Source organism: Plecotus auritus, assembly GCF_963455305.1.
Source record: "Plecotus auritus genome assembly, chromosome: 3".
NCBI lineage: Eukaryota > Metazoa > Chordata > Mammalia > Chiroptera > Vespertilionidae > Plecotus > Plecotus auritus.
The window spans coordinates 204286232-204313048 of record NC_137772.1 but is presented as its reverse complement, the minus strand read 5'-3'; the positions used below and the strand labels follow the sequence as shown (position 1 = coordinate 204313048).

At 40.2% G+C, this 26817-nt stretch overlaps 1 protein-coding gene across 1 annotated transcript; it reads left to right on the top strand.

Moving 5' to 3' along the window:
* Positions 1 to 5919: 5919 nt before the first annotated feature.
* Positions 5920 to 26424, top strand: LOC308244313 (killer cell lectin-like receptor subfamily F member 1; the record flags this gene model as incomplete). The annotated part of the gene is made up of 7 exons (XM_080660249.1): positions 5920 to 5973; positions 9906 to 10047; positions 10946 to 11044; positions 16550 to 16681; positions 24582 to 24736; positions 25531 to 25643; positions 26292 to 26424. The coding sequence occupies 7 exons, from the start codon at positions 5920 to 5922 to the stop codon at positions 26422 to 26424; spliced, it is 828 nt and encodes a 275-aa protein (XP_080516375.1).
* Positions 26425 to 26817: the final 393 nt, after the last annotated feature.

Below are 26817 nucleotides of genomic sequence, written 5' to 3'. Positions count from 1 at the left end.
CTTGTGGCAGCCATCTTGTGTCCACATGGGGGCAGCCATCTTTGACCACATGGGAGCGGTCATTTTGTGTCTTGGTGTTACGGTCAATTTGCATATTACTCTTTTATTAGATAGGACTAGAGGCCTGGTACACAAAATCGTGCATGGGTGTGGTCCCTAGGCCCGGCTGGCGATTGAAGTGTGAGCGTCTGGCATGGAAGGGCAAGTCCCAGCTGACCTCTGGGCCCTGGGCAGCACCTGGGCCCCTGGGCCCCTGCATGTCCCCCTCCGCCTGAGTCACGGTGCCCAAGTCCCCACGCAGAGATGCAGTGAGTGCAGCTGGACGCTGCAGGCCAGGGCGCAGCATGGGCCTGCACAGGAGCCGGGTGGGCAGCACTCTCTCGGCCGGCCTCGCAGACCTGCTCCTGCGTGAACCCATGGGGAGTCCGACTGGCTCCTGTGGTTCCTGCGGCTGCAGCCTGGCTCACCTGAAGAGGCCACGTAGGTGCAGGGCGGGCTTCTTGCGGGCACCCAGCACCTGAGCATGGGGGCTTCCCTGGTGCGTGAGCCTTGGCATCCTGGGGGAGGGTAGCAAGGGAAGTGAGAGTGAGCTTGGCAGACACCCCACATTCTTACCACACCTCCGTCCCTGTCACCCCCACCCCCAGGTAGCCAGTGAGAGGTCACAGCCTCCCACCCTCAGTTCCCCATCCCATCTGTGGGGCAATAGGTTGGGGCTGGACTCCCCGCCCCCCACCTCCCACCACTGCTACTGGTCGCTGTCTGCAGGGCAATCAGTTGGGGCTGGGCCCCCCTGCCCAGCTCTCTCAGTGCCTGGGAGCCGTCTGCAGGGCAATCAGCAGGGTGATCGGGCCCCCCACTTGCACCCGCCTTGACCTGGCACAGCCCACTCACCTGCTCCACCATCCCGCTGTGGTCCTGCTCTCGTCGGGGCCCATTGGGGCGGCAGCGCCTGCACTGCCGCCTGCTGCCAGTGCCGCATTGCTGATGCCTGCCATGTTCCGTGCCACCTACTGGTGGTCAACGCACATCATAGCGAGCGGTCGAACTCTATTGAACTCCAGGTCAAAAAATTTGCATATTAGGCTTTTATTCTATAGGATAGTAAACATTTTCAAAATGGTGTCCATTTCCACCTGTGAAGGGTCATTTTTTGCTGTTGTTTCACAATCTTTTAGATATTTCCTAATGTTAGAATGTGCTAAATTTTACCAATCTAATTATATTTCTGGGTGGTTAAAATTCACTTTTTTTTCCTGATTATGACCGAGAATGATCAGCTTTTCATATGTGTACTAGTTATTTGGATATATTTTATTGTGAAAATCTTCTCATTTTTTTGCCCATTTTTGCTTGTGGATAGTCTATATCCTATGTTTTATTGGTGTTTTGGTGTGTTGTTGTTTTTTTTAATGTATGTGGGTGCTAGTCCATTATCTTTTATAAGTGTTGCAAGTACATTTTTGTCATTTTGCACCTATATTCACCAGGGATATTGGCCTATAGTTTTCTCTTTTTGTGGTGTCCTTATGTGGTTTTGATACCAGAGTAATGCTGGCCTCATAAAACAAGTTTGGGAAGTTTTTTTTGTTTTGTTTTGTTTTTTTTTGGGATAGCTTGAGAAGAATTGGCATTGATTCTTCTTTAAGTATTTGGTGCAACACTTCAGGTGTACATCATCAACTGCATCGTCCTTAGTGAATGTTGTGGGGGTTCATGATGGCTGAAAGGCTGTTGCATTCCTTAGTGGCATCTCCAGGTCTAGTAGCTAGGAACCAGGGCAAGCAGTAGTTGTGGCTGTGGCCAATGCTATGCACACTTGGTTGCAGGGGTCATCTGCAGGTCCCTATGCAGGGGCAGGAGCCAGTTGCAGACACATACATAGTGGTGGAAGCCAGAGCCAGCAGCAAGAGCTGGGGCCAGCTGCAGGGACACTGGCAGCTGCAGGAGCCCTGGCTGTTGGCAGGCATTGCTAGGTTTTAGAGCAGGTGCGTAGAAGTGGAGGCCGGTGTTGGAACTCAGGCTGGGGGCATGCCAGTACACAGCTGGAGGAGTCAGTGACAGGAACCAAATCAGATCTGGGCCTACGAGCAGCTGTGAGGGCCTTGCCTGTGGAGGCTGTGCACTTGCACAGCTGCAGGATCTTGCCATGAGTGCACATAGGTAGGTGGAAGCCAGCGATGGGCGTCAGGGCAGTGGAGTTCAGGTGCACATCTGGAGGGGTTAGCCCTGAGTGTACATGCATTGGTAGGAGGCAGCCCTGGGGGTCTGGGCTGGTGTTGGCTGCCTGTGCTGGTCCTGAGCTTTAGCAGGGTCAGAAATGGGGCGAGGGAGCCAGGAAGCATTCAGGCGAGAGTCTGTGCACATGAATACCTGCTGGACAAAAGAAACAAAACAGTGAAATCGGTAGTGGGTTTGCGGTGGCTGAGCTGAACCTTGTTTTTTTTCAGTGGCAAACGTTCCTGGAGTTCTCTTCGGAGGAGGTCATGGGGAACGCAGTCACTTCTGCTCTGTGGCTGATACCAGTAGCCCCTGCCACTAGTTTCTGCCACTAGAGTCTTCCTTGTTCCTGCTTGGCCATCTCAATAGCTCTCAGATTAGCTGGTCTCTGGTTAGGGTGAAACTGAAGGAGGTCGCTCACCCCACTCTTTGCTTCCCAGGGAGGGGAACTCTTTCTAGCTGGGGAGTTCCCTTTTGGTGCTGAGTAATGCCAGCCTGCAGGATGTGATGATGCAACCAAATGAAGCTGTTATTCCCATTTCTTTCAGTCATTTGATTCCCTCCCCCTTCCCTCCTCCCCGCCCCCCCACCTCCCCCCCCCCCCCCCCCCGCAACACACACTGCTTTACTGAAGTTTCTTAAGTGGACCCAGATCTCTCCCAGTGCTGTTTTGTTAGTGGATAGTTATCTAATTGGGTTTCTTTTGCCACCATTACGGTGACCAGGTCTCTGCTTTCTTACTATCTATGAATTGAGGGCCTTTCCTAGCTTTTAGTAACTGCTGCATTCCTTGGCTTATGGTTCCCTTTATCCATCTTCAATGCCAGAAAAGGGTGGGTTGAATTCTTTGAATCTTTTTCACATTCCATCCTTTCTGACATCTTCTTTCACTTTGAAGGACTTAAGTGCTTCTTCAGTAATATGTATTAGGAGGATATTCTTCTGGTTGAACCAAATTCACAGTAGGTCATTCAAAAGGTGATTATTCACACAACACTTGCTGGTAAAATTTCTTGTGGGATAAAGGGAAATTAAGTAAATACTTTTAGGTGGTCTAGAATGGATATCTTTGGAAAAGGAATTTTAAGAAATGATATAACCACACGTTTAAGGTTCAGGCTCTGTGTCAGACTGCACGAATCCAAATTCTAGTCCCAATGCTACATTAAATAACTTGTTCTCTCTGCTGCTCAGTTTCCTCATCTATAAAATGGGGATAATAGTCCTCATAGAGTGGTTTGAATGGTTAAAGGAAATAATACGTGTGCCTTTAATATTGCAAATACTCTATACAATTTTCAAATTTCTTATTATTTAAATAAATAATGTAAATCATAAAAATACTTATTTTTATTATTTCTAAATAGGTGAATAGCTAGCACATCCTTTTCATTTCCTGGCTCCAATCATAAGTGTGTTTGTGTAAACAAACTGCACTCTGATCAGTGGGTTTTATTGACCCCCATTGTGTCTTTGTTTTATTTTCTACATATTTTTTAAAAGTTCCATTTGTCAAGCATTCTGCTAGGACAGGTGATGGAATTCCAACAATGAAAAAGAAACTACCCTTGATACTTACACAGGTAACTCCAATACGCATACTGTAAGTACAAGGACATAAAATTCATAGTTACTACATGATCCTGAGTTCAACCAGGACTTTTTACTCTGCTCTTTCAATTATCACAAATTCTATTGCAATAATAGTGATATCGTTTCATTTTTTTTTTTTAGGCAACTATCATTTTCTTCACTTATTTGCCATGTTCTGCCCTCTATGTGCCCCTACTCCCCCCCAGCCCCTTGGAGAACAATCTCTTCAAGTAAGCATACTGTTAAAAGGTCTCCTTTAGTTCCAAACCTTCTCTTTTCTACATCAGTTCTTCTGAGAATATACCCAGCTCTCAGTAAGTTTGCTGCTTCATGTCTGTTTACATGCATGTTGGTCTAAATTATTATTTTATCCTGAAAAATTCTAAGCACTTGAGGAAAGCACAGGATATATATGATAAAATTGTAGGTAAACCACAGACAACAAGAGATGCCATGAAATGCCATTGTCATTGCGGAGAGGAAATAAGGTGTGCCAGTAAAGGAAGAGGCTGTGGTTGTCCTTCCACAGCTGCTTGTCTCTGATATAGAAAAACTATCTAGACATTTGCACGCAGTGTGTCCTACGCACCAAGAATATTTACAACTTATATCTCTACGTGTTTTCTCTACTGTCACAGAAGATATAATATCTTTGCTCCTATTGATTTGTATTTTTACTTTCTTTTAATGTCTTTATCTGCCTTCAGTATTAACTGCTGGTTTCATAGAATGAGCTATGAAATATTCTCTCTGTTTCTATTTCTTTTAAGAGATTGTAGAGGTTAGCTATTATATCTTTCTTACATTTTTGTAGAATTCACAAGTGAAACCATTTGTCCTTGTTTTTGTTTTTCATTTTGTAAGGCTATTAATTACTGATTTAATTACTTTAAGAGAGGTGGGCTATTCAATTTATCTATTTCTCCTTTGTGAGTTTTGATAATTTGTGTATTTCCAGGAAGTGGCTTATTTTATCTATCAAATTTGTGGGAGTAAAGTTATCTGTGGTATTCCTATGCTGCCTCTTTAATGCCAATGAACCATTTATATCTGATATTGGTAATTTCTCTTTTCTCTCTTTTTTCTTAGCCTGACTAGAGCTTGATAAATTTTATTACTATTTTCAACAGATGTCATGAATGTCTAGTTAGACAACCCTAAAGTATGAAAATAAATAAATCTTGGAAATAAAAAGTGTGTACAGAAAATTTATAGATACAAAGTTAACATACAAAAATTATTTACATTTGTATATAGTACCAGCAAAGAACAATTAGAATTTAACATTTAAAATATCATTTATAACAACACCAAAAAAATCAAAATAGGTATAAACCTAGCAAAATACATACAGAATCTATATTTGGAAAATTATAAAACATTGACAAAAATAAAATTAAAAAATTTTAGATCAATGGAGAGATACTCCATGTTTTAGATAGGAAGATTCACTATTATAAGATGCTAATTCTTTCCAGCTTCATCTGTGGACTGTAATCCAAAACAAATCTCTTCAGACTACTTTGTAGGTACTGATAAACTGGTTCTAAAAATATAGAAAGTCAAAGGCTCTACACCAGCGACCGCATGCTGAGGAAAAACAAAGTTGGAGGACTCACTGCCTGATTTTAAGACTTACTCAAAAAAAGCCAGTCTGAAAAAAATTATATTTTGTATAATTTCATTTACGTGACATCTAGATAAGAAAAAAACTGTAGGGAAGGTAAACATTATCAGAATTTGAGATTAGGGTTGAAAGTGAAGCAAAGGGAACATTTTTAGGGCAGCAAACCCATTCTGTATAATACTATAATGGTGGATTCGTGACATTATGCTTTAGTCAAAACCCATAGAACTTCATGGCAGAAAGACTGAACCTTAATGTATGCAAATAAAAATAATTTTGGAAGCTGTGGACCCACAGTGTGGAAAATGAAAACTTCCAGAAGAATCTGAAATATATTGTAAATGCATAGAATGGCCTCCCTGAAGGGTGTGGGAATGAAGTTTGATGATCTAAGCAACCTTGAAAACGAGTAGTCTTAACTTTTAAGACTAATGACAAAGGGAAGTGTACATAAGCACTGTAGTTGGTAATTTTTCACAATGTGTGGAATAGCAATTCTGAAACCACTAAATATGTATACTGGAATTGAACAAGTAAGTGAATGAATAGTGATGGTAGTAGACATGTTTCTCACCCTTGGAGTGGGAGGTTATAGAAATGCAAGGGAGGAGACTAGCATGATCCATGTTGTAATGTATAGGGGTAGGCAAAAGTATGTTTACAGTTGTTCTTATAAGAAAAAAAAAGCAAGTTAAATCACCAGCCATCATTACCTAAAGGATAAATCATAGGTACTCACAACCATAAACCTAATTTTTCCCACTCTTGTATTAGAGTTGTAGACAATAATATGAACTCATGGAGCCAACTAAAAGCATTTCCAATGGCCAAAGTTGGAACAATGTGAGAAATTAAATGAATAAAATCGTATTGAATTATAACTCAAAAGATAAAACAAATATGAATGAGTTTTTAGTGAAAAAAATTTTAAATAAATAAGTGGGAGACTAGATAAATGTCACCTGAAGAATTCTAAATAATTATGTAGATACTTTGTCCTCAAAGAAGTGGAACATAACTCTTGACTTGAGTGTGAGCTATAAATCTTGACTTCCTTTCAAAGAGTACAGTATGGAAATAAGGATAAGAGTAACTTTACAGTAAATAAACCTGAAAAATGCTACCATAGTCAAGTGATTGAAGTTAACATCATATCATCCGTGATAAGCCATGGTGATATTATGTACCCTTCATAAGATGTTATAAGAATGGCAATTTATCTCTGTCTTCTTCCACTGAAAAGCTATAACCTAATGATAATGATGAGAAAACCATTAAACTACTACAATTTGGGAACAGTCCACAAAATATCTGACCAACATTCCTCAAATATTTAAAAAATAATCAAATACAAGGAGCGAGAAACTGTCACAGCCAAGAGTTTCCTAAAAAGACCTGAGAACTAAATGATTTGTGATATCCTAAATGGGAACTTTTTAAAAAATTTAATAAATCTTTATTGTTCAGATTATTGCAATTGTTCCTCTTTTTCCCCCCACATAGCTCCCCTCCACCCGGTTCCCACCCCACCCTCTGCCCTTACCTCCCCCTCACTGTCTTCATCCATAGGTGTACACTTTTTGTCCAATCTCTTCCTGCACCTCCCACACCCCTTTCCCCCCGAGAATTGTCAGTCCACTCCATTTCTATGCCCCTGATTCTATTATATTCACCAGTTTATTCTGTTCATCAGATTTTTTATTCACTTGATTTTTAGATTCACTTGTTGATAGACATGTATTTGTTGTTCATAATTTTTATCTTTACCTTTTTCTTCTTCTTCTTCCTCTTCTTAAAGAATACCTTTCAGCATGTCATATAATACTGGTTTGGTGGTGCTGAAAACTCCTTTAGGATTTTCTTATCTGTGAAGCTCTTTATCTGCCCTTCAATTCTGAATGATAGCTTTGCTTGGTAGAGTAATCTTGGTTGTAGGTTCTTGCTATTAATCACTTTGAATATTTCTTGCCACTCCCGTCTGGCCTGCATAGTTTCTGTTGAGAAATCAGCTGACAATCGTATGGGTGCTCCCTTGTAGGTAATTACTGTTTTTCTCTTGCTGCTTTTAATATTCTCTCTTTGTCTTTTACTCTTGGCATTTTAATTATGATGTGTCTTGGTGTGGTCCTCTTTGGATTCCTCTTGTTTGGAGTTCTCTGCGCTTCCTGGACTTGTAAGTCTATTTCTTTCACCAGGTGGGGGAAGTTTTCAGTCATTATTTCTTCAAATAGGTTTTCAGTATCTTGCTCTCTCTCTTCTTCTGGCACCCCCATAATTCTGATGTTGGTATGCTTGAGGTTGTCCCAGAGGCTCCTTACACTATCTTCAAATTTTTGGATTCTTTTTTCTTTTCCGGTTGAGTGTTTTTTGCTTCTTTGTATTTCAATTTTTTTTACTTGATTCTTGTGGTCCTCTAGTCTGCTGTTAGGTCTCTGTATAATATTTTTTTTTATTTCAGTCAGTGTATGTTTAATTTCTAGTTGGTCCTTTTTCATATCTTCGAGGGTCTCACTAAATTTATTGGCCTTTTTCTAGGAAATTCTTGAAAAACATTTTAACTATGGTTTTGAACTTTATATCCAGTCGTTTCTTTTCTTCCATTTCTTTCATTTGTGATCTGTTTCTTTGTCCCTGTATTTTCGCTGCTTCCCTGAGTTGATAGAGTAGCTTTGCGTGGTAGGTGTCCTCTAGGGCACAGTGGCTCAGCCTCCCCAGTTACCTGAGGTGGACACTCTGGGTGCACCCCTTTGTGGACTGTGTGCTCAGCCTTGTTGTAGTTAAGTCTGATTGTTGTTGGTATCACTGGGAGGAATTGACCTTCATGCCAATTGGCTGTGAGGATCAGCTGTGTCTACACTGGGAAAACTTCTGTGCTGGAGACACGCTTATGAGATAAGACTTGCAAAATTGCAAAAGCCTCTGTGCTCAGCTTGGATGGGGCAGAGTTTCAGGGTGGAGCAGACAGCCTTGGTTTCCCGTCAGCCCTGCCCTATGAGGCCCCTGGGTCTCAGTGTCCCTCGGTAATTGCTGCAAGCACCTCTGAGAGAAAGCTGCCCTAGAGTTTCGCCCACTGCCAGACAGTCCAGTTTCTCCCCAAATGAGTCGGGGTTCCCAGAAACTTGCCTGGAACTGGAGTTCAGCGCAGTCGGGAGCTTCTGTCTCCCTCCCGCTTTAGAAAGCCAGCCGCGCACTCAGCCGCTGGTGCACACAGCCACCCGTCCTCTCCACGTGCGAGTCTCCGTACCTCAGCCTTTTGCAGCTCCTCTGAGTCTCAATGTGCTTTTCTCTTTTCTTCTAGTTGTAGAATTTCCACTCAGCCAGCTTTCCTGTGGTTCTGGATGGTGTCCGTTTTGTCTTTTAGTTGTAGTGTTGATATTGTTGTGGGAGGCAGCAGTTTAGGTGTTTACCTATGCCGCCATCTTGGTTTCTCTCCCCTAAATAGGAACTTTGAATAGAAAAAAAGGCATTAGGTAAAAACTAAGAAAAAACTATTAGGTAAAGAGTGAATACAAAGTAAATAGACTTTAGTTAATAATAATGTATCAATGTCAATTTTTGACAAATGTACCAAACACTAGGGGAAGTTGGGTGTGGCTAAATGGAAACTCTGATATTTAGATTTATAAATAACTTCACAATTAATTTATAAATCTAAAATTACCATAAAGTAAAAGTTATTTAAAGAAAGAAGTTTCTGCTTTTTTGTGTCTGGACTTGGGAGTTGGTCCTGTGTTCTTGAAACAGTGGCGCTCAGTGTAATGAAGCTGTTACAAGAAGATGCTAAGATGCAAAGAAAAATCCCAAAATATATGGGAGAATATTTGCTGGAAAATTAATGGGCTAAAACCTGACAATCTTGCCAGCATCCTGGGGGTTGATCAATACTAAGGAAGCTGTGGATGTCACTGGCTGTCAGATTCATTTTGAATGAGGAGTTGCTCTCTGCCTGTTGAAAGAGGCCAGTTTGCTGTGACATTTATAAGCTGTAATGATTTCTGTCTAGTGTTACAAGATTTACTTGCCTGTTGTATGGAAAACTGGTGATCAGGAAAAGCTCTTCATTTTATGGGCATGGAAAGAACACATGCAGATCAAGGTTATCTGGAGTATTTTTTAGTCATGTCACATTGTCCTGGAGACTCACAACCTGTTAACTAGTAGATTTCATCCTAGCTTCGTTTCTAGGAATGCATGTCAAACAAAGTATTTATAATGAATTCCCCCCCCCCCTCCCCTCAGTTAAGGAGCCTTGAAATCAAATAATTGGATGAATGTCTTATCTTTGGTCAAGTGTTTAATAGTAAAATGTGTAATTAGGGCTGAGTGAAAGGTAAACAAAAAAAAAAAAAAAAAAAAAGAAAGATGTTTTCCCTTACCCTTTAACCACATCCTTTGTAATTTTACATATAGGTTTAGGGTTTGTTCAGTGCCACAGTTCTTATGCAGGAACTCTGCTTTTGATTAGGTGATATCTCTCTTTCCTTTGAATTCAAAGATGGATTATTCTATTTATAGGATGTTTGGACAGGAGCAAAACACAGAGCAATCAACGATTCAGAAGCCAAGGAAACATCCCTATCATTGCCAACACAAGTGGACATGCAAAGGTAGGAACCCATAACTCTCCATTAGACCACAGATTATAGAGCTAGGATGCTTTATGGTTCTTTTAATCCTAGGTTTTTAATGAGAACGTTTAAGAATTCAAACTAGAGTCTATTCAGAAAATTTGTTATCTTATTTTGAAATAACATGTTTACATAGATGTAGCTGCACTAAAGTGCATGGTTTGCTATCTCTGTAACGCATCTAGCACAGTTCCTGGCATATAGTTATATGTTTATAAATACTATTAAATGGAATGTAATAGATCAGATTTGACTTGACCTGTGTTGAAGATTGTGAAGGTGTTTAATGCTTATTTTATTGAAGCAAAATATTTAATTAGAAAGATTATCATCCTATTTTTGTTTTATGAATTGATGTAAATATACAACTTTATTTCAAACAACATTTGGGAAGATGGCTACAATATTCAATTTTTCTTATGTTTCTCCATTAGACATTCATTTTTACTATTATTCAATTATTTTGGTACTACTTATATTTCACCTTTCTGTGGCTTAACCCCACTGAATATTATCTGTGTAATCTAATCAAGATATAAATGAAGGTAAATGAAAAATTTTAGTAGAAATGGTTTGACTAACCAATTGATCAGCTAATATCCACCCATTTGGTTGTTGTACAAGTGGTACAGAAGTGTTAACATAAGAAGAATATTTTTTTAAATAAAGTATATTGACTTTTTATTTAAAATCAATAAATCTTATTCATTAAAGATAATTAAATATGTGTTCATGTCAAGGAAATTTAAGTAAAGATTGTAGATTTCTTCCCCAACCTTCAGACAATGTATAGCCTCAGAATTTTCATTTCTAGGAAACATTTTCAAGTTCATTTTAAATGTCAGAATATCTCAGGAAGAAAAATTAATCATTACAGATTATCCTGAATGTCCAAAGTGGCATCAGACTGCTCTGAGACTGATCAGCATTGCACTGCTTATTCTCATTACTACAGTGATAGGACTAATTATTTGGGGTAAGTAAATTGAAAGCTATACATTCAACTATAGAGAGCAACACGTTTTCTTTGGTATTTACCTTTATTTCTCTAACTTTTTCAGACTAATTTTTCACATTTGCCTGGTGATTTCTTTCATCATTATTTTAGTTATGTTGGTAATAAATGCCACAGTTGATTATTTTATTAATAATTACTAGTTTTTTCCCTATATATATAGGAGGCCATAAAACTAATTTATAAAATCTATTACGCTCCTAACTTTACTTAATTGGTAAATATTGTGGGCTTGACAGTCATAAATGTATGAACTGAAAGTTTTTTTTTTCTTTTTTAAAAAATATGTTTTTATCTATTTTTAGAGCAAGAAGAAGGGCAAGAAATAGAGAGATAGGAACATTGATCAGAGAGAAACATCACTGATCAGCTGCAGCCTACATACCCTGATGGGGGATTAAGACCAAAACCCAGGCATGTGCCCTGACTGGGAATTGAACCAGTGATCTCCTGGTTCCTGGGTCAATGTACAACCACTAATCTACACAAGCTAGGCTGAATTTTTATATTTTGGTAAAATTACTTAGTTCTATGAAAGATGATTTTGGCCCCTTTAAAATTTTTTTTGATGTTTTTTGACCTTTTGGCTACGAGCAAGTGTAAAAAAATTTTTTGACTCTACAAGTGATTTAATTTTTAAAGTTTTGACAGACTATATCAGCTGCTTGAAAATTTAAGACCAAGTGAAATTTAATATCTGTTCCTACAAGGGTCAGTCTGGGAGCATTCAGTGCAGGTGATCAAGGAGACTGTATCACAAGGTCCCACAGGACACCTACCACATAAAGTCATCCAACCAAGACTGGAAGTCATTGCATATCTACCTAACACATAGAAACAAACACAAAGAGGCAGCTGAAATAGGAAGCCAAAGAAACATGCCACACATGAAAGGGCAGGAGAAATCTCTAGAAAAGGAGCTTAGTGAAATGGAAACAAGCAAATGATCAGATATAGAGTTCAAATGAATGATTAAAGGATGCTTAACGAACTTATTGACAACTAAAAGGAACTTTGAGAACTACAACAACATGAAAAAGAGCATAGAAACTATAAAAAGAACTGATCAGAAATGAAGACTACAATATCTGAAATGAGAAATACATCAGAAGGAATAAATAGTAGGTTAGATTAAGCAGAGAACTGAATCAGCGATTTGGAAGACAAGGTAGAAAAAAACACCCAAAGCAGTAAAAAAAATAATTAAGAAAAAATGACAATAGCTTAAGGAACATTTGTGACAACATGAGCTAAATGAACATCTGCATCATAGGGGTATCAGAAGAAGAAGAGAGTGAGCAAGGAATTGAGAACCTATTTGAAGAAATAATGACAGAAAACTTCCCTAACCTGATGAAGGAAAATGACACACAAGTTCAGGAAGTGCAGAGTTTTAAACAAGATGAATCCAAAGAGGCCCACACCAAGATATATCATAATTAAAATGGCAAAGGCTAAAGACAAAGAGAGGATCTTAAAAGCAACAGAAGAATGGCAGTTAGTTACCTATAAGAGAGCTGACATAAGACTGTCAGCTGATTACTCAGCAGAAACAATTCAGGCCAGAAGGTATTGACATAAAATATTCAAAATCTGAAAATTGAGGACCTATAACCAAGACTACTTTACCCAGCAAGACTATCATTTAAAACTGAAGGAGAAATAAAGAGATTCCAAGACAAGAAAAGCTTAAGAAGTTTGTTGCCATTGAACAAGCATTATAAGAAATATTAAAGGGTCTGCTTGAAGAAGAAGAGGAGGAGGAGAAGGAGAAAAAGGAGGAGGAGGAGGAGGAAGAGAAGGAGGAGGAGCAGTAGGAGGAGGAGGAGGAGGAGGAGGAGGAGGAGGAGGAGGAGGAGGAACTGGCAATAAATCTATACCTTTCAATAATCACTTTAAATGTAAACAGCTTAAGTGTTCCAATCATAGTGCTTAGGTGAGTGGAATGAGTAAGAAATAAGACCTACACATGGTGTCTACAAGAAACACCTCAGAATGAAGGATACACACAGACTAAAAGAAAAGGGATGGAAAAGATATCTCATGCAAATGTAAATGAAAATCTTGATCGACATAAAGAGAGAGATATGGACAGTAATACAGTCATAATAGGGGACTTGAACATCCCAATGACATCAATAGATAGATCTTCCAGACAGGAAAAAACAACAACAACGAAACAACAAGGAAACAGCAGCTTTAAATGACATGCTAGATCAGATGTATTTAATTGATATCTTCAGAGTATTTTATGCCAAACCAGCAGAATGTACGTTCTTTTCAAGTACACATGAAACATTTTATAGTATAGACCACCTCCTTGTACTACCTCCTTATACTACCTCCTTATACCATATATAATAAATTCAAAATGGATTAAAGACTTAAATGCTAGACTCGAAAACATAAAAATCCTAGAAGAAAACATAGGCAGTAAAATCTCAGACATTTCTAGTAGCAATATTTTTTTTCTAATATATCTCCTTGGGCAAGGGAAATGAAAGAAAAAATAAACAAATGGGACTTCATTAAACTAAAATGTTTTTGCACAGCAAAAGAAATCATCAACAAAAATGAAAAGTTAACCTACTGAATAGGGAAACATATTCACCAATGATACATCTCATAAGGGGTTAATATCCAAAATTTACAAAGAACTTAATACAACTCAATACCCAAACAAAACAAATAATCCATTGAAAAATGGGCTAAGCTGCCTGCCTGCTCTCTTTTTATGAGTCTGTCTCTATTTTGCTTGGTAGTTCAGTTTGCTCATTAAATTCTGCATATTAGTAAAACCATATGGCACTTGTCTTTTCATAACTGGCTTATTTCACTTATCATAATAATGTTCTACAGGCAGAAAGCTCTAGTGAGGGTGGGGGTGTGGGGGCATAGGGGGATTGAGCAAAAAAGAAAAAAAGTGAAAGAGAAATCATGGACATGGACAACAGTGGGGTGATTGTGCAGGGAGGCTGGGGAGATGGAGAGGGTGTGGAAGTGGAAGAGGGCACAGAGGGGGTAAATTGTGATGGAAAAATTTTTAAAAGTTAAAAAATTAGCAAAGAACCTAAATAAACACTTCTCTCAAGAGGAGATACGACATTTGAAAAGATGCTCAACATCACTAATCATCAGAGAAATGCAAATTAAAACCACAATGAAACATCACCCCTACCTGTCAGAATGACTATTATCAATAAATCAACAAACAAGTGTGGGTGAGGATGTTGAGAAAAGGAAACCCTCATGCACTGTTGGTGGGAGTGCAGATTGGTGCAACCACTGTGGAAAGCAGAATGGAGTTACCTAAAAAAGTTAAAAATGGAACTGCCTTATGACCCAGTGATCCCACTTCTGGGAATATATCTGAAGAAATTTGAAAAACTTATTTGAAAGAATAAATGCACCCTTATGTTCATTGCAGCATCCTATATAATAAAAGGTAATATGCAAATTATCCATCACAAAGATGGTGTCGTCCATAGCCACAAGATGGCAGCGCTCAGTCCCCTCAGCCCCACCGGAGTCCCCCAGTCCTGGGGGCGGGGGCGGGGGGCAGCCACTGAGAGTGGGCAGCGTGAGCAGCCTGGTGGAATGCTTGCTTGGTCGCTACAGCAACAAGGCAAGCATTCCGCACCCGGCCGCGGATGGGCTCCTGTCAGTACTCACTCAATTTACCTGACTGAGTGCTGACAGGAGCATGTCATCCCTGTGACTTACTCATTTTAATTGGAAGGAAAGAGATGTGCAAGCTAGCAGTGCTGGAGGCCCAAGGAGACGCACAGAACTCCACTTGGGGAAATCTGGAAGACACGGCTCATGCAGGCACAGCCACTCTGGGCACTTCACAAATGAGTGGGGTGTTTTCTTCTCGTTCCTGCTACACCGAGCATGCAGATGCCAGAACCAAGTCTGTATAATAGATAAAACCGAAGGGCCTCTGGGCCTCAGAGAGCCTTTCTTTGGGCAGCGGGTGCTGAGCAGCCAGGCCCCGCAGAGAGCTACTGGCACACGGATTTGTGCACAGGGCTACTAGTTATTTATAATAGCTAAGGGAAGCAACCCAAGTGCCCATCAGTAGATAAGTGGATTAAAATGTGGTGGTACATTTACATAGTGGACTACTACTCAGCTGTAAAAAAAAGGAAATCTTACCACTTGGGGCAGCATGGATGGACCTGGATAGTATTATGCTAAGTGAAATAAGCCAGTCAGGGAAGGACAAATACCTTATGAATTCACTTATCTGTAGAATCTAATGAGCAAAATAAACTAACAAAATAGAAACACTCATAAATACAGAGAACAAACTGACCGCTGTCAGAAGGGAAGGAGTGGGGAGGCTAGTGATAAAGGTGAATGCATTAAGCAAAAAATAAAAGCAAAAATAAAACCCCTCATAGACCGACGAAGTATAGTGATTATCAGACGGAAAAGGGTGTGAGGAGGTAGGATAATGTAAAGGGGGAATAAATGGTGATGGAAGAAACTTGACTTGGGTGGTGAACACACAATACAATCAATCTACGTATATAAAAGCCTAAGCAACCATTATGATGGAACAACTGGAACAACTGGAACGACCGGTTGCTACGATGAGCACTGACCACCAGGGGGGGCAGATGCTCAACACAGGAGCTGCCCCCAGCCTGCAGCCCTGATCGCCAATGAGGCTTGCCAGCCAACCTCCTGGTTCCTCCCCCCAGCTGGTAGGCCCCGATTGCCTGATCAGGGCCAGGCCCTGGGCTGAGACGGGTAACTGGGGTTGAACATGGGCGGTGAGGGAAGGAGGAGGGGAGAGGCAGGGAGACAGGGAACCGGCCAGACCTAGGGACTCCACCTGTGCAGAAATTTTGTGCATCGGGCCTCTAGTATACAGATACTGTGTTATAGAATTGTACCCCCTGAAACTTACATAATTTTATTAACCAATGTCACCCTAAATTCAATTAAAAAATATATTTTTCTAAGATGAGATCTACTGAATAAGAGCTATGGATAATTATATCTGTTATTGTTTCTAGTTGTTGTGACTTTATGCATGTTAGGGGTTGGGATGCACATTTTATATTCATTTTCTTTCAGTCTTACAACAAGTCTGTTTGCTAAGCATTCCCCCTTTTATATATGAAAGTACTGAGAAACAGAGAGGCTTCGCAATTAGTTCAAGATCACAAAGAATTCTAACCTATCATAGCAAACAGATGCAAATTTAAATATATTTTAATTTTATTTAGAAAATTTGTTTTATTTTTTTGTTTCTACTTACTTTTTTACAAGTGGAAATTTATCTCTAAAGGATCAATCCTTTGTTAAATTAGAGGGTTGAAAGACTATAAACAAACTTCCTTTCAACCAGAAGTTTATGCAATCACTTGTAGTTTCATTTTAATGGATAATTAAAAGCCACAGTCTTATAATTATAGAAATTTAATTAGTGTCATTCTTTTTCTTATTTCTTAGTATGCCACCCAAACTTATGTTCCTTCAGTGATAACCACAACGTGGAGATGTTTGTTAGTGAAAATGGAACCAGAGAATGCAATTGTATAAATACTTTTCCCAGGAAACAATCAGGTAATACAAATTTCACAAGTAAGTGATTTTATTTCATTATATTGTAGGGGAGAAAAAACTTTCCCTCTACCCTCTAAAGTTAGAACTCAGGGCACTGTGAATTAAACTGACAAAGGAACAATTAACAGGAGAAAAATGTTTGTTTATGTGCATACTGGAACTAACAAAAGCAGTAGCTAGCTCAAAATGCTTGAAGTTAAAGGCTTATATACCTAATTTAGGAGAGGAAAAGGAGGGGAAGAAATGACTTGTATGGGCAAAGCTTCTTTCTTTAGGAAAGGCAAGTGTTTTTTTTAGAAGTACAAACTGCAGAAAGTTTGTGACAGTGTCTGTTAGTGATGGTGAAACTAGTCTTCCCCTTTTCTTCATGACTATAAAACTCCCCAGAGAGGGGACTTACTGTGGGTTTCCTCTCAGTCTTTTTCCTGAGAATAAATCACCCCAAAGATGAAATTTATGGCACCCTCATTTCTCAGAATTTTCTGCTTTTAGTCAGGTCAGAGTAACTCAGAGGAACATCTGCTGAATCTCAAGTGTCTTTAGTTTAAAATAATTCTTATAACAAAATAAAATATTTTTGTCTGGTGTATTCAGATACCATTCAATATATTTTTAAAATTTCTTTATTGATTAAGGTATTACATATGTGTCCTCATTCCTCCATTAACTCCCAACACCCACCCCCCTCACTCATGCCCTCACCCCCCTGGTGTTCATGTCCACTGGTTAGGCTTATATGCATGCATATAAGTCCTTTGGTTGATCTCCCATTCAATATTTTGAAGATGATTTTTTTACTTCAATCTTTCCCTCCCATTCTGCTTCCTGTAAATCTGCTCAGGTTTACTACTTAGAGACTATGCTTACTGCTGACTTGCTTACCTTATTGTTGCTAAAACTCTTCTCAAATACCACTGTCTCCAATAGCCAACTTGCCCCTACTTCAAGTATGTAATCCCCTTGGTAACAAACTGGCTATCTCTTCCCATTTTCCAAATTTTCAATTTACTTATTTGACTTTATATACTTATGAGATTTATGCACTTGGGGGGGGGTGGGGAGAGGAGCGGTAGCTGGTCCCTCAGTCCGGTCTGTGCCTTCTAGCATATGGGAGCCCTTGGGGGATATCCAACTGACAGCTTAGGCCAGCTTCCTGCCAAGAGTGGGCCTAAGCTGGCAGTCAGACATCCTTAGTGCTGCTGTGGAGGTGGGAGAGGCTCCTGCCGCTACACTTGCCAGTCCTGAGCCCAGCTCAGGGCTTCTGGCTGAGCGGCGCTCACCTGGAGAGAGTGCACTGACCACCAGGGGGCAGCTCCTGCATTGAGCGTCTGCCTCCTGGTGGTCAGTGCACGTCATAGCAACTGGTAGTTCCGCCATTTGGTCAATTTGCATATTAACCTTTCATTATATAGGATTAGATGTATACAAAATATTTATTTTACTGACAAGATGACAAGAAATTTGAGAAAAATTTTCTGCTCTCAAGAATCTCATGATCAATGTGTGGGATTGTGAGGATAGTTATATGGCACTGTACCTACAGTTTGAACTGATACAATCTTTTCTAACAGAGGTCTAGAGTAGCTTCCTGCAAGAGGTATTATTTATATGATTTAATGTAAAGTAATCTAAATAGTGTATTAAATCAAGCTCACAAATACAGTAAAGGCTAGAATGTAATAGCTGCATGAAAATTTAAGATGAAATAAATTTTTCAGGATATTGTGCATAGAAATTTAAGGAACAAGTTCATTGTCTTTTATCATTGGAGATGATTTGGTGAAAAATGTGAGATGCATTGGCCTACAATAGTTTTGTTGATAAGATTGCCCTTTACTCCCCAAGGACATTATACTAGTACTTAAAGTGCTTACTTTTTTATCCATTAGGTGCCACATCTATACTATAGTGATTACTGTTTTTGTACTTATTATTTGTTTTAATATGCAATTAAGATGTTTTAGGTCATTCTTTAAAAATTACAATGTCAAAAGATTTAATTGTAAGGTCTTTGGAGATCACTACATCTCATGAAGAAGGGACTTGCAAGGAGCTATCTGTTCATTCTCCAGGCTTCAGCTAGCAGGATCTTTCTAAAATGCAGATCAGTGGCCAGGGCATTCCTGTGGTTAAAACCCTATAATTACTTTCTGTAGTCCTTAGAATAAAGTCGAAGCACATTACCATATTCTACAATGTCCTCTGAGTCCTGACCTCCTACAATAGCAGTCTACTTTCTCACAACACAGAGCTTTCCTTTGTACTAGCAAAACAAACCTCTATAAAGTAATGAGGCAGCATACTCTCTCAACTTTGAATCATTATTCATGCTGATCAAGTCCATCTCTCTCTTTTTAAAATAAATCTTTATTGTTGAAAGTATTATATATGTCCCTTTTTTCTCCCATTGGCCTATCCCCTCTCCGCCCCCTGCCCCAAGCCTTCACCACCCATTGTCTGTGTCCTTGGGGTATGCCTATACCCATATGAGTTTATTGGTTGATCTTTCTCCCCTTCCACCCTCCCCTGCCTTCCCTCTGAGGTTTGACAGTCTGATGTTTCTATGTCTCTGGGTCTATTTTTGTTCATCAGTTTATGTTCATCATTAGATTGCACGTATGAGTGAGATCATGTGATATTTATCTTTCTCTGACTGGCTTATTTTACTTAGCATAATGCTCTCCAGGTCCACACTTGCTGTTGCAAATGGTAAGAATTCTTTCTTTTTTACAGCAGCATAATATTCCATTGTATAGATGTACCATAGTCTTTTAACCCACTCATCTGCTGGTGGGCACTTAGGCTGTTTTCAAATCTTAGCTATTGTAAATTGTGTTGCTATCAGAAAGTACATCTTTTTTGAATATTTATTTCTCCATTTCATCTTCTTACCTGCTGAACTCTTCTAACACACACACACACACACACACACACACACACAGTTCAGATTCTACATGCTAATATAATATGATAAAAATCATAATGAAATCATGGTTGACTTTATTTGCACCCCAAACTATAAATGTTTGCACAGTCTAAATACAAAGTCTAAATACGCTATTTAGATTACTTTCCATCAAATCTAAAAATATTTCCAGTCCTTATGTTAAGTTTGGGTAATTAACAAATGTATTCTCATTAACTATCAATGGCTATAAGAGTGATAGAATACAATACATAGGCTCCATCCCTAGTAGGGAGTGTGCAGGAGGCAGCCAATTGATGATGTCTCTGTCTCTTCAATGTTTATGTCTCTCTATCCCATTCCCTTCCTCTCTTTCTAAAATAAGTAAAAACATATTTTAAAAACAATATAAAATATAACTAATGTGCATGTTTATGGTTACCCACGTTTATGGTTACCCTTAAGACTTTTTTTGTTTGTTTTTTTTAGTATTCACATCACATCTCTTTAATAGGTCAACAAAGTACTTCCTTATTGTGCTAATTCTCATATTCCTCCCCATACATGTACTCTTCTAGGCTTTTCAGGACCATTTGGAGGCCTTCTCTTGGTTGCGGGGGGGGGGGGGGGGGTGTCCCCCAGCACTGTGGCACTCAAGAATTATTTATTGACGCCAGGCTGGTGTGGCTCAGTGGTTAAGCGACGAACCCATGAACCAAGAGGTCACTGGTTTAATTCCTGTTCAGGGCACATGCCCGGGTTTCAGGCTTAATCCCCAGTAGTTAATTTTCAATAGTTTAATTTATTTTCTTTGTACCGTACTGGCAGAAGCCTGGACTTCTCTATTGCTGTGGTATGTGACTTTCAGGCAAGTAAGAAAAAAAAAAAAGAGTGAAGTGAATAATTGATGCTTTACTGTAGAGGCTAAGCTACCATCACAAAGGGCATATCATGGTAAATGTCTGAATAAGAGTGAGGCGTTAAAATTATTTATTTCTGTCAATAATTTATGATACTGAATTTCAGCAAAACTAAAATTTTTCTCTAGCTTTGGTCTTCAGTGTCTTGTTGGATATTTTTCCTGGCCAATGCAGTTAAAGCCTAGTTTATTAATACACTATTTTAATGAGCACATTGTTGTGATTACTTATAAAATAAAATGCCTTAGGAAAAGGGTTGTAAAGAATCAAGATGATTTGCTGATTCAAAACATAAACTTAGTATTGATGTTTTCCTGAAATAATATAACTTCTCATACTGTCTCCCAAAGAGCTCCCATAGTCTTTAAAGGTAATTACTAACTTTTCTATACAGTATCTAATATTTTTATTTTCATGTTAATATAAGAATATCAGGTAAGTGTTTATACAAATTTGTGGATATTTTAAAACGAATATGCAATATTTAAGATATAAAAATTTAAATAGAATACAATCAATACTTATGTACCTACTAGAGGCCCGGTGTATGAAATTCGTGCTGGGGCGGGGTCCCTCAGCCTGGCCTGCACCCTCTCGCAATCCCGGACCCTTTGGACATCCCTCTCACAATCCGGGATGCTGCATGCACCAGTGACCATATTTTCATACAGGTGAAAGGCATCTTTCTGTTGTATGGGCAGCTATATTTTTTTGCCCTGATTATGAAAAGTAGTACATAACATGATCCTTCTGAGGCAGTAGTACCCTTTTCCCCATCTTATGGGTGGAAAAACTGAAGCAGAGAGAAGTTAAGTAATTGGCTTTGTCACACAGTTATAAGTGTCAGACTCAGGGCTGACCACAAAATGTGCAAGCCAGAGTCCATGCATGTCATCGCTGCATCATCCTGTTTTTTCAGTGTCAGAGTAGCCTTGCCAGGTTTTAACTTTTAAATCTAAGAGACTGTTCCCAATATATAGGAATGCATGTTCATCCCCATGTAGAAGAAACAGGAAGTGGACAGTTTGGAGGTTCTTCTGATGAATTAGGATTAAGAAGCCACAGATCTCTTTTTCAAACATTGCAGAAGCCACCTTCCTTGTTTAACTTTGTGTGGAATGTAGCAGTTTATAAGCTATGACATAGTCACAGGCAATCCGGGACCCCTCGGGGAATGTCCTGTGGGTTTAGAGGTTAGAAAAAAAACCTTGTGAGGGAAAAAAAAAACACAAGACAAAACAGAGGCCACTCCAGTGAGGGTGGGTTCTGAGGAGCTAGGGTTAACTTTCTGCGTGAAGATTCGCCAGGCCAGGGAAGAGGGGAGGAAGGAGTGTGTGTGTGTGTGTGTGTGTGTGTGTGTGTGTGTGTGTGTGTGTGTGTGAGAGAGAGAGAGAGAGAGAGAGACACCCCCCAAAGGCTCCAGACTCTTATTCTAAAGCACAAAACTTTGCTTTTCCCACATTTATTACATGTCTAAACACAAACCATCGTGTACTTCAAGCAACATGTATTAGGGAAGGAGAATGCGGCCTTAAAGCAAAGGGTGGGGGTGTCAGAAGTGAGTAACTCCTTTCGTCACCCCCCACCCCCACCCCCAGCTAAACGTCGAGGGTCTGCCTCATCCACATTTATCTCTTGGCTGTGGGAGGTCAGCGAGCGCAGCATTATCCTGGGAGGGGAAGGTCACGGGACTGCACCCTTGGTATTCTCCCCAAGTTTCATTTCCTCCTCCTCCCGGGTCGCTGTCCACCCCACCACTGACCCAGGTAACGGGGTCGGAGGTCTGCAGCTGGACGCCTCCAGGCGGAGAGCCCGCTGGGGGCCGGGTGGTCCAGCTCCGAGGCCCCTGCGCCCACCCACCCCCGCCAGCAGCGGCGCGGGCTGTTCCGCCCTGCGGGGTGCCCGATCCATCCGACTGGGTGCGGGAGAGATTGGGCGGCTCTGCTAGCGCCTTTGAATTGCGCGTTGCTGCGGGGCAGGGGTGGGGGTGGGGGTGGGGGAAGAAAAGCCTCCCCAGAAAGAGGGTTTTCAAAAGCCTCCAGGAAGCCACCGACAGTTACACAGCGCAGCTGGGCTCAGTGAGAGCCAGCCCGTCTTCCCTCTTGCACCTGCCCGTCTGCGCCCCGCGGGGGGTCCAGGGGGTCTCCCAGACCCTCTCCACCCTCCCACCCACGTGGCCCACACCTCGGGACAGGGTGCTGCTGTGCGGGGACTGCTTCTATGTACTCCTTGACCCCTGCAGCATCCCAGACTCCCGGACCCCAGGCCTCACTCGCAGCACTTCGGAGACCCTGGACGTCTCTCCCTCAGTCCCAAGGCGCTGCTCCAGGCCACCTCCCAGCTGCGGCCAACACTCAGACCCCCAAGGCGAGCGGCCCTGCGGGTCCGCCCTCCTGTCCCTCCTCCGCTCACCATGCCCGGGCACTGGCACAGCCCCGTGGGCCACGCAGTTTAGCGAACACGTGCCCAGCGTCAAGAATGGTTCCAGTGCCTTTGCCTGAAGGCAAGCGGGCGCGGCCTCCCTCTGGGAACTCTGTCCTGGGGCGCTGCCTTCCACCTCTAAATTCAGATCTCATGTAATTCGCACCAAAGAAATCCCGCTCCCCCAGGAAGAGACCCACTGACGAGACTCCCGAGGCAGTGCGGGCACGCCTTCTCTGCACTGGTGCACAGAATGTCATGTTTGCAAACAGTGTGCAAGCCCGCTGCGCTGCAGGGCTCAAGGGGGAGACACGTGCAGCCACCAAAACAGTGGTTCCTTTCTTTTCTCCTTTGCTTACAGAGAGATTCCAATCCTATCCCTAACCCCCATGTAGCCATGCTCCCCAAACCCCCTCTCATGCCCCTTCTCCCCGACACTGGCCCTCCAACGTCCTGGCTGCTTCTGCCAGCTCCGAGCGGGGCTGCGCTCTAAGTTCATAGGTTTGAATAGTTAAGAAAAAACAACAACAGACTGACATTGGGCTTACATGGAACCTGTCCATGGTAACGGCTTGCTCTACAGGAGCGCCTGTAGCACCCACGTTTTTGAGACCCTTGCAATCTGGGACCCCTTGGGATGTCTGACTGCAGGTTTAGGCCCAATCCGGGAGGTTGGGGGTTGGGGAGGATTGGGAATAAACCGGCAGCTGGACATCCCCCAGGGATCTGGCAGTGCGCCAAGCCACAGACGGCCAGGGAGGAGCCAGAACCAGGCTGGGTGCCGGCAGCTCAGGTTCTGGCTGAGCAGCGCTCCCTCTGTGGGAGTGCACTGTCTATCAGGGGGCAGCTCCTGTGTTAAGTATCTGCCCCCTGGTGGTCAGTGTGCATCATAGAGACTGGTTGACCGGTCATTCTGGTCGTTCCGGTCATTCGCGGTGCTTTTATATATATAGATTATTCAGCTTAAAATATAAAACAATCATTAGTTCAGTTGAAACCTGTTTGTACTCATTTCTGAGTATAGATTTATTTTAATACCTATTCCACATTTTCCCTTTTTACAGAGATCAGTCTGGTGGCTACTGAGGCATATAGATAGTGGGGTCATGTTGAACAATTTGTTTTACAAATTCGCTAATACAGTGTGTTATGCAACACACTCTTCTGCACTTAAAAAGGACTCTGAAAATGACTTTCTTTTTCCACAGTAGTTTTCTTCTAATGCCATTCAAACTCTCTCTTTTACTTTAAATTTCCCTATGTCCACCACTTATTAGTTATATAACTTTGAGTAAGTCACTCAACCTTTAATTTCCCAGTTTATATTTAACTTAACTTAACCGTGGTATCTTTATTTACAAAATGAGGAACATGGAGTTAATCATTTCATGGATTTTGTAAGTTTTTTTATAGGAAATAAACATTTTATGTATTCATGTACATAAAAATTCAGAGAATTACTTGATGTAGTAATAACTCAATAAATAATAGCTGAATATTTCTTGCATGTATCTCTTCTAAAGACTATTAATCAGTAGAGAGGGAGTTTATTTCTTAAAAATGGGACAAATAGTTAACTTTAAGAAAACAGTTTACAAAATTAGTGCAAAAACTGTTTTTTTATATTCACACCTTGTTTTCATTCCTACTTCTTCTTATGTTTTCATTTCAGGAAGCCCTAGACTAAACTTATGCCCTAATGACTGGGTGCAGGAGAAAGGGAAATGCTATAACTTTTTTAAAACTTTTAATTCATGGACTGATAGCCAACAATTCTGTTTAAGAATGAAATCACAACTCTTGATGATCCAAGACAAGGCTGAACTGGTAAGAGCTAATTTACTATGAGTGAAAAAATATACTATGGAAGAGAAAAAAAATGAAAACTGGGAGAACCAGGTACATTTTAGAATCCAGGAATTATAGAAGAATAGTTATAGCCATTTATTGAATTCCTGTCATATGGCAGAAACTATGGTAGACAGATTACAAATGTTACATAACTTAGTGCTCACAGTAACCTATGACATAAGTGACGGTATTTTCCTCATTTTCATAAGAATCTGCAGAACTTGACAGTTTTTATAAACTTGTCTATTTCACTCCCTAAGTAAATCACAAAGCTAACATATCCATGCCATCCTTCTTGGGAGAAAGGTAGGATCCCTTTGTGGTACTCATCAAAAGCATTACAAATATTTGGCAATATCCTAATATGTTGGGTAGGAAATAGAGGGCTCTTTGGTTTCATTTATGTGAAGTTCATCATAAGCCTCAGTTTTCTACAAGACTGCACATTGGTGGACAGAGCAATCCACGTATAGCTCTTGCTCCTTTTAACAGACTTGTTCATTCCTCATTTTTGCTTCGCATCCTCTTTGCACCTTTTCATCAGTTGCTGTTTATATCACCCACCATCCTCATGAATTCCATTAAGCAGTGCATGCTTTCACATAAAGTCACATCTTTTGAATTTCTTTCTACATTGATTTCCTTGCCTACACATGCAGAAAACATCTTTAACTTTCTTAAGATTTTCCACCTTTTAAAGATGGAAAAAAGTAGAAGAGGCTATTTTAATAGGTGTTCTCACTTAAATTCCTCTGTATCCCTTTTCACAGGCTTTCATACAAAATAGTATACAAGATGGAATCTACTTTTGGATTGGATTGAACATTACATATCCACAAAAGACATGGACCTGGCTGGATGGCACCCCATTAAATCCACAGTTGTGAGTGTCTGACGTTTGAATACCATTGGGAAATATAAAAGCTCAGCAGCCAATCCCTACTGGGGGCTTTCGAAAACTCTAGATAGACAACTGGTTCCTATAGATTGCAGACTTTAATATTTGTTCATGTGTGTGTGTAGGAAATTTTCCTTAGAGAAATGAAGGCTTCTAAGCTAATTTATTTTCATATTTGCATTTTCTTTTAGTTTACCTATAACACTAGAGGTATAAATAGAAATTGTAGTCAATATACAATTGTCTACATTTAAATTCTTATGAAATGTTTCTCAAAGGTTATAGAATAATCCTCATTTTTATTAGAAGGATTCTAATAATTAAAAATTCTAAGGAATAAGATATTAGAATTCAATAATCAAATGGCATTTGGAAACCAGTCTTTTCTATTCACATTTTTATTCCACATAGTATTTCTATTTACAAATGACCATTTTGGGTTGGAAAAGTATTTCAAGCAATTTCCTCATTGAATAAGTCTTTGTTTACTGTGCATTTCTTGTCTGAATATTACAATGTCTTAGACATCCAGCTTGGGAAATAGTACATTCTTTCTAAGAAGAGAGAAAACACACAAAATACACACAATTGTGCTTTCAGCAGAGTGAGGACAACGTGCCTTTTCCTCTACAGATGTGAAGTCAAGAGCAAGGATGAAGACAATGCCTGTGCTGTGATAACAAAGAAGGGTGTTTTTTCTGAAACATGTCAAACTTATAGTTACCATATTTGTCAAAATGTGATTTATTCAGATGATGACATCTAAATTGATCACAGGTATGCTTCCCATTAAAAAATTTTCACAGATATTCTTTATTTACGCATTTTTGTAAAAACACTTTGTTTCTACAAAAAACTTTTGGTGATATTGATGATACTGGTGTCAATTTGTGTCACTATAAGTACAGGCAATCAGCCTCAACTGAGTACTTGGTTCTACCTGGTCACTCAAACTGTATTTCCATAGTCATCTCCCATTCATGATAGTGGCTGTTTCAGACAGAAATTATTCTTTTATCTCCTCAATGATTCTCTCCCTGCATCTCTTAGTCACCATTAACAGAGGAGTTTATTTTTTTTTGCTCATTTTTTTTTTTAAGAGAAGACATTAGATGATATATTCCTGAACTTTCTGCCATTGAGTCTACATATTTGTCTG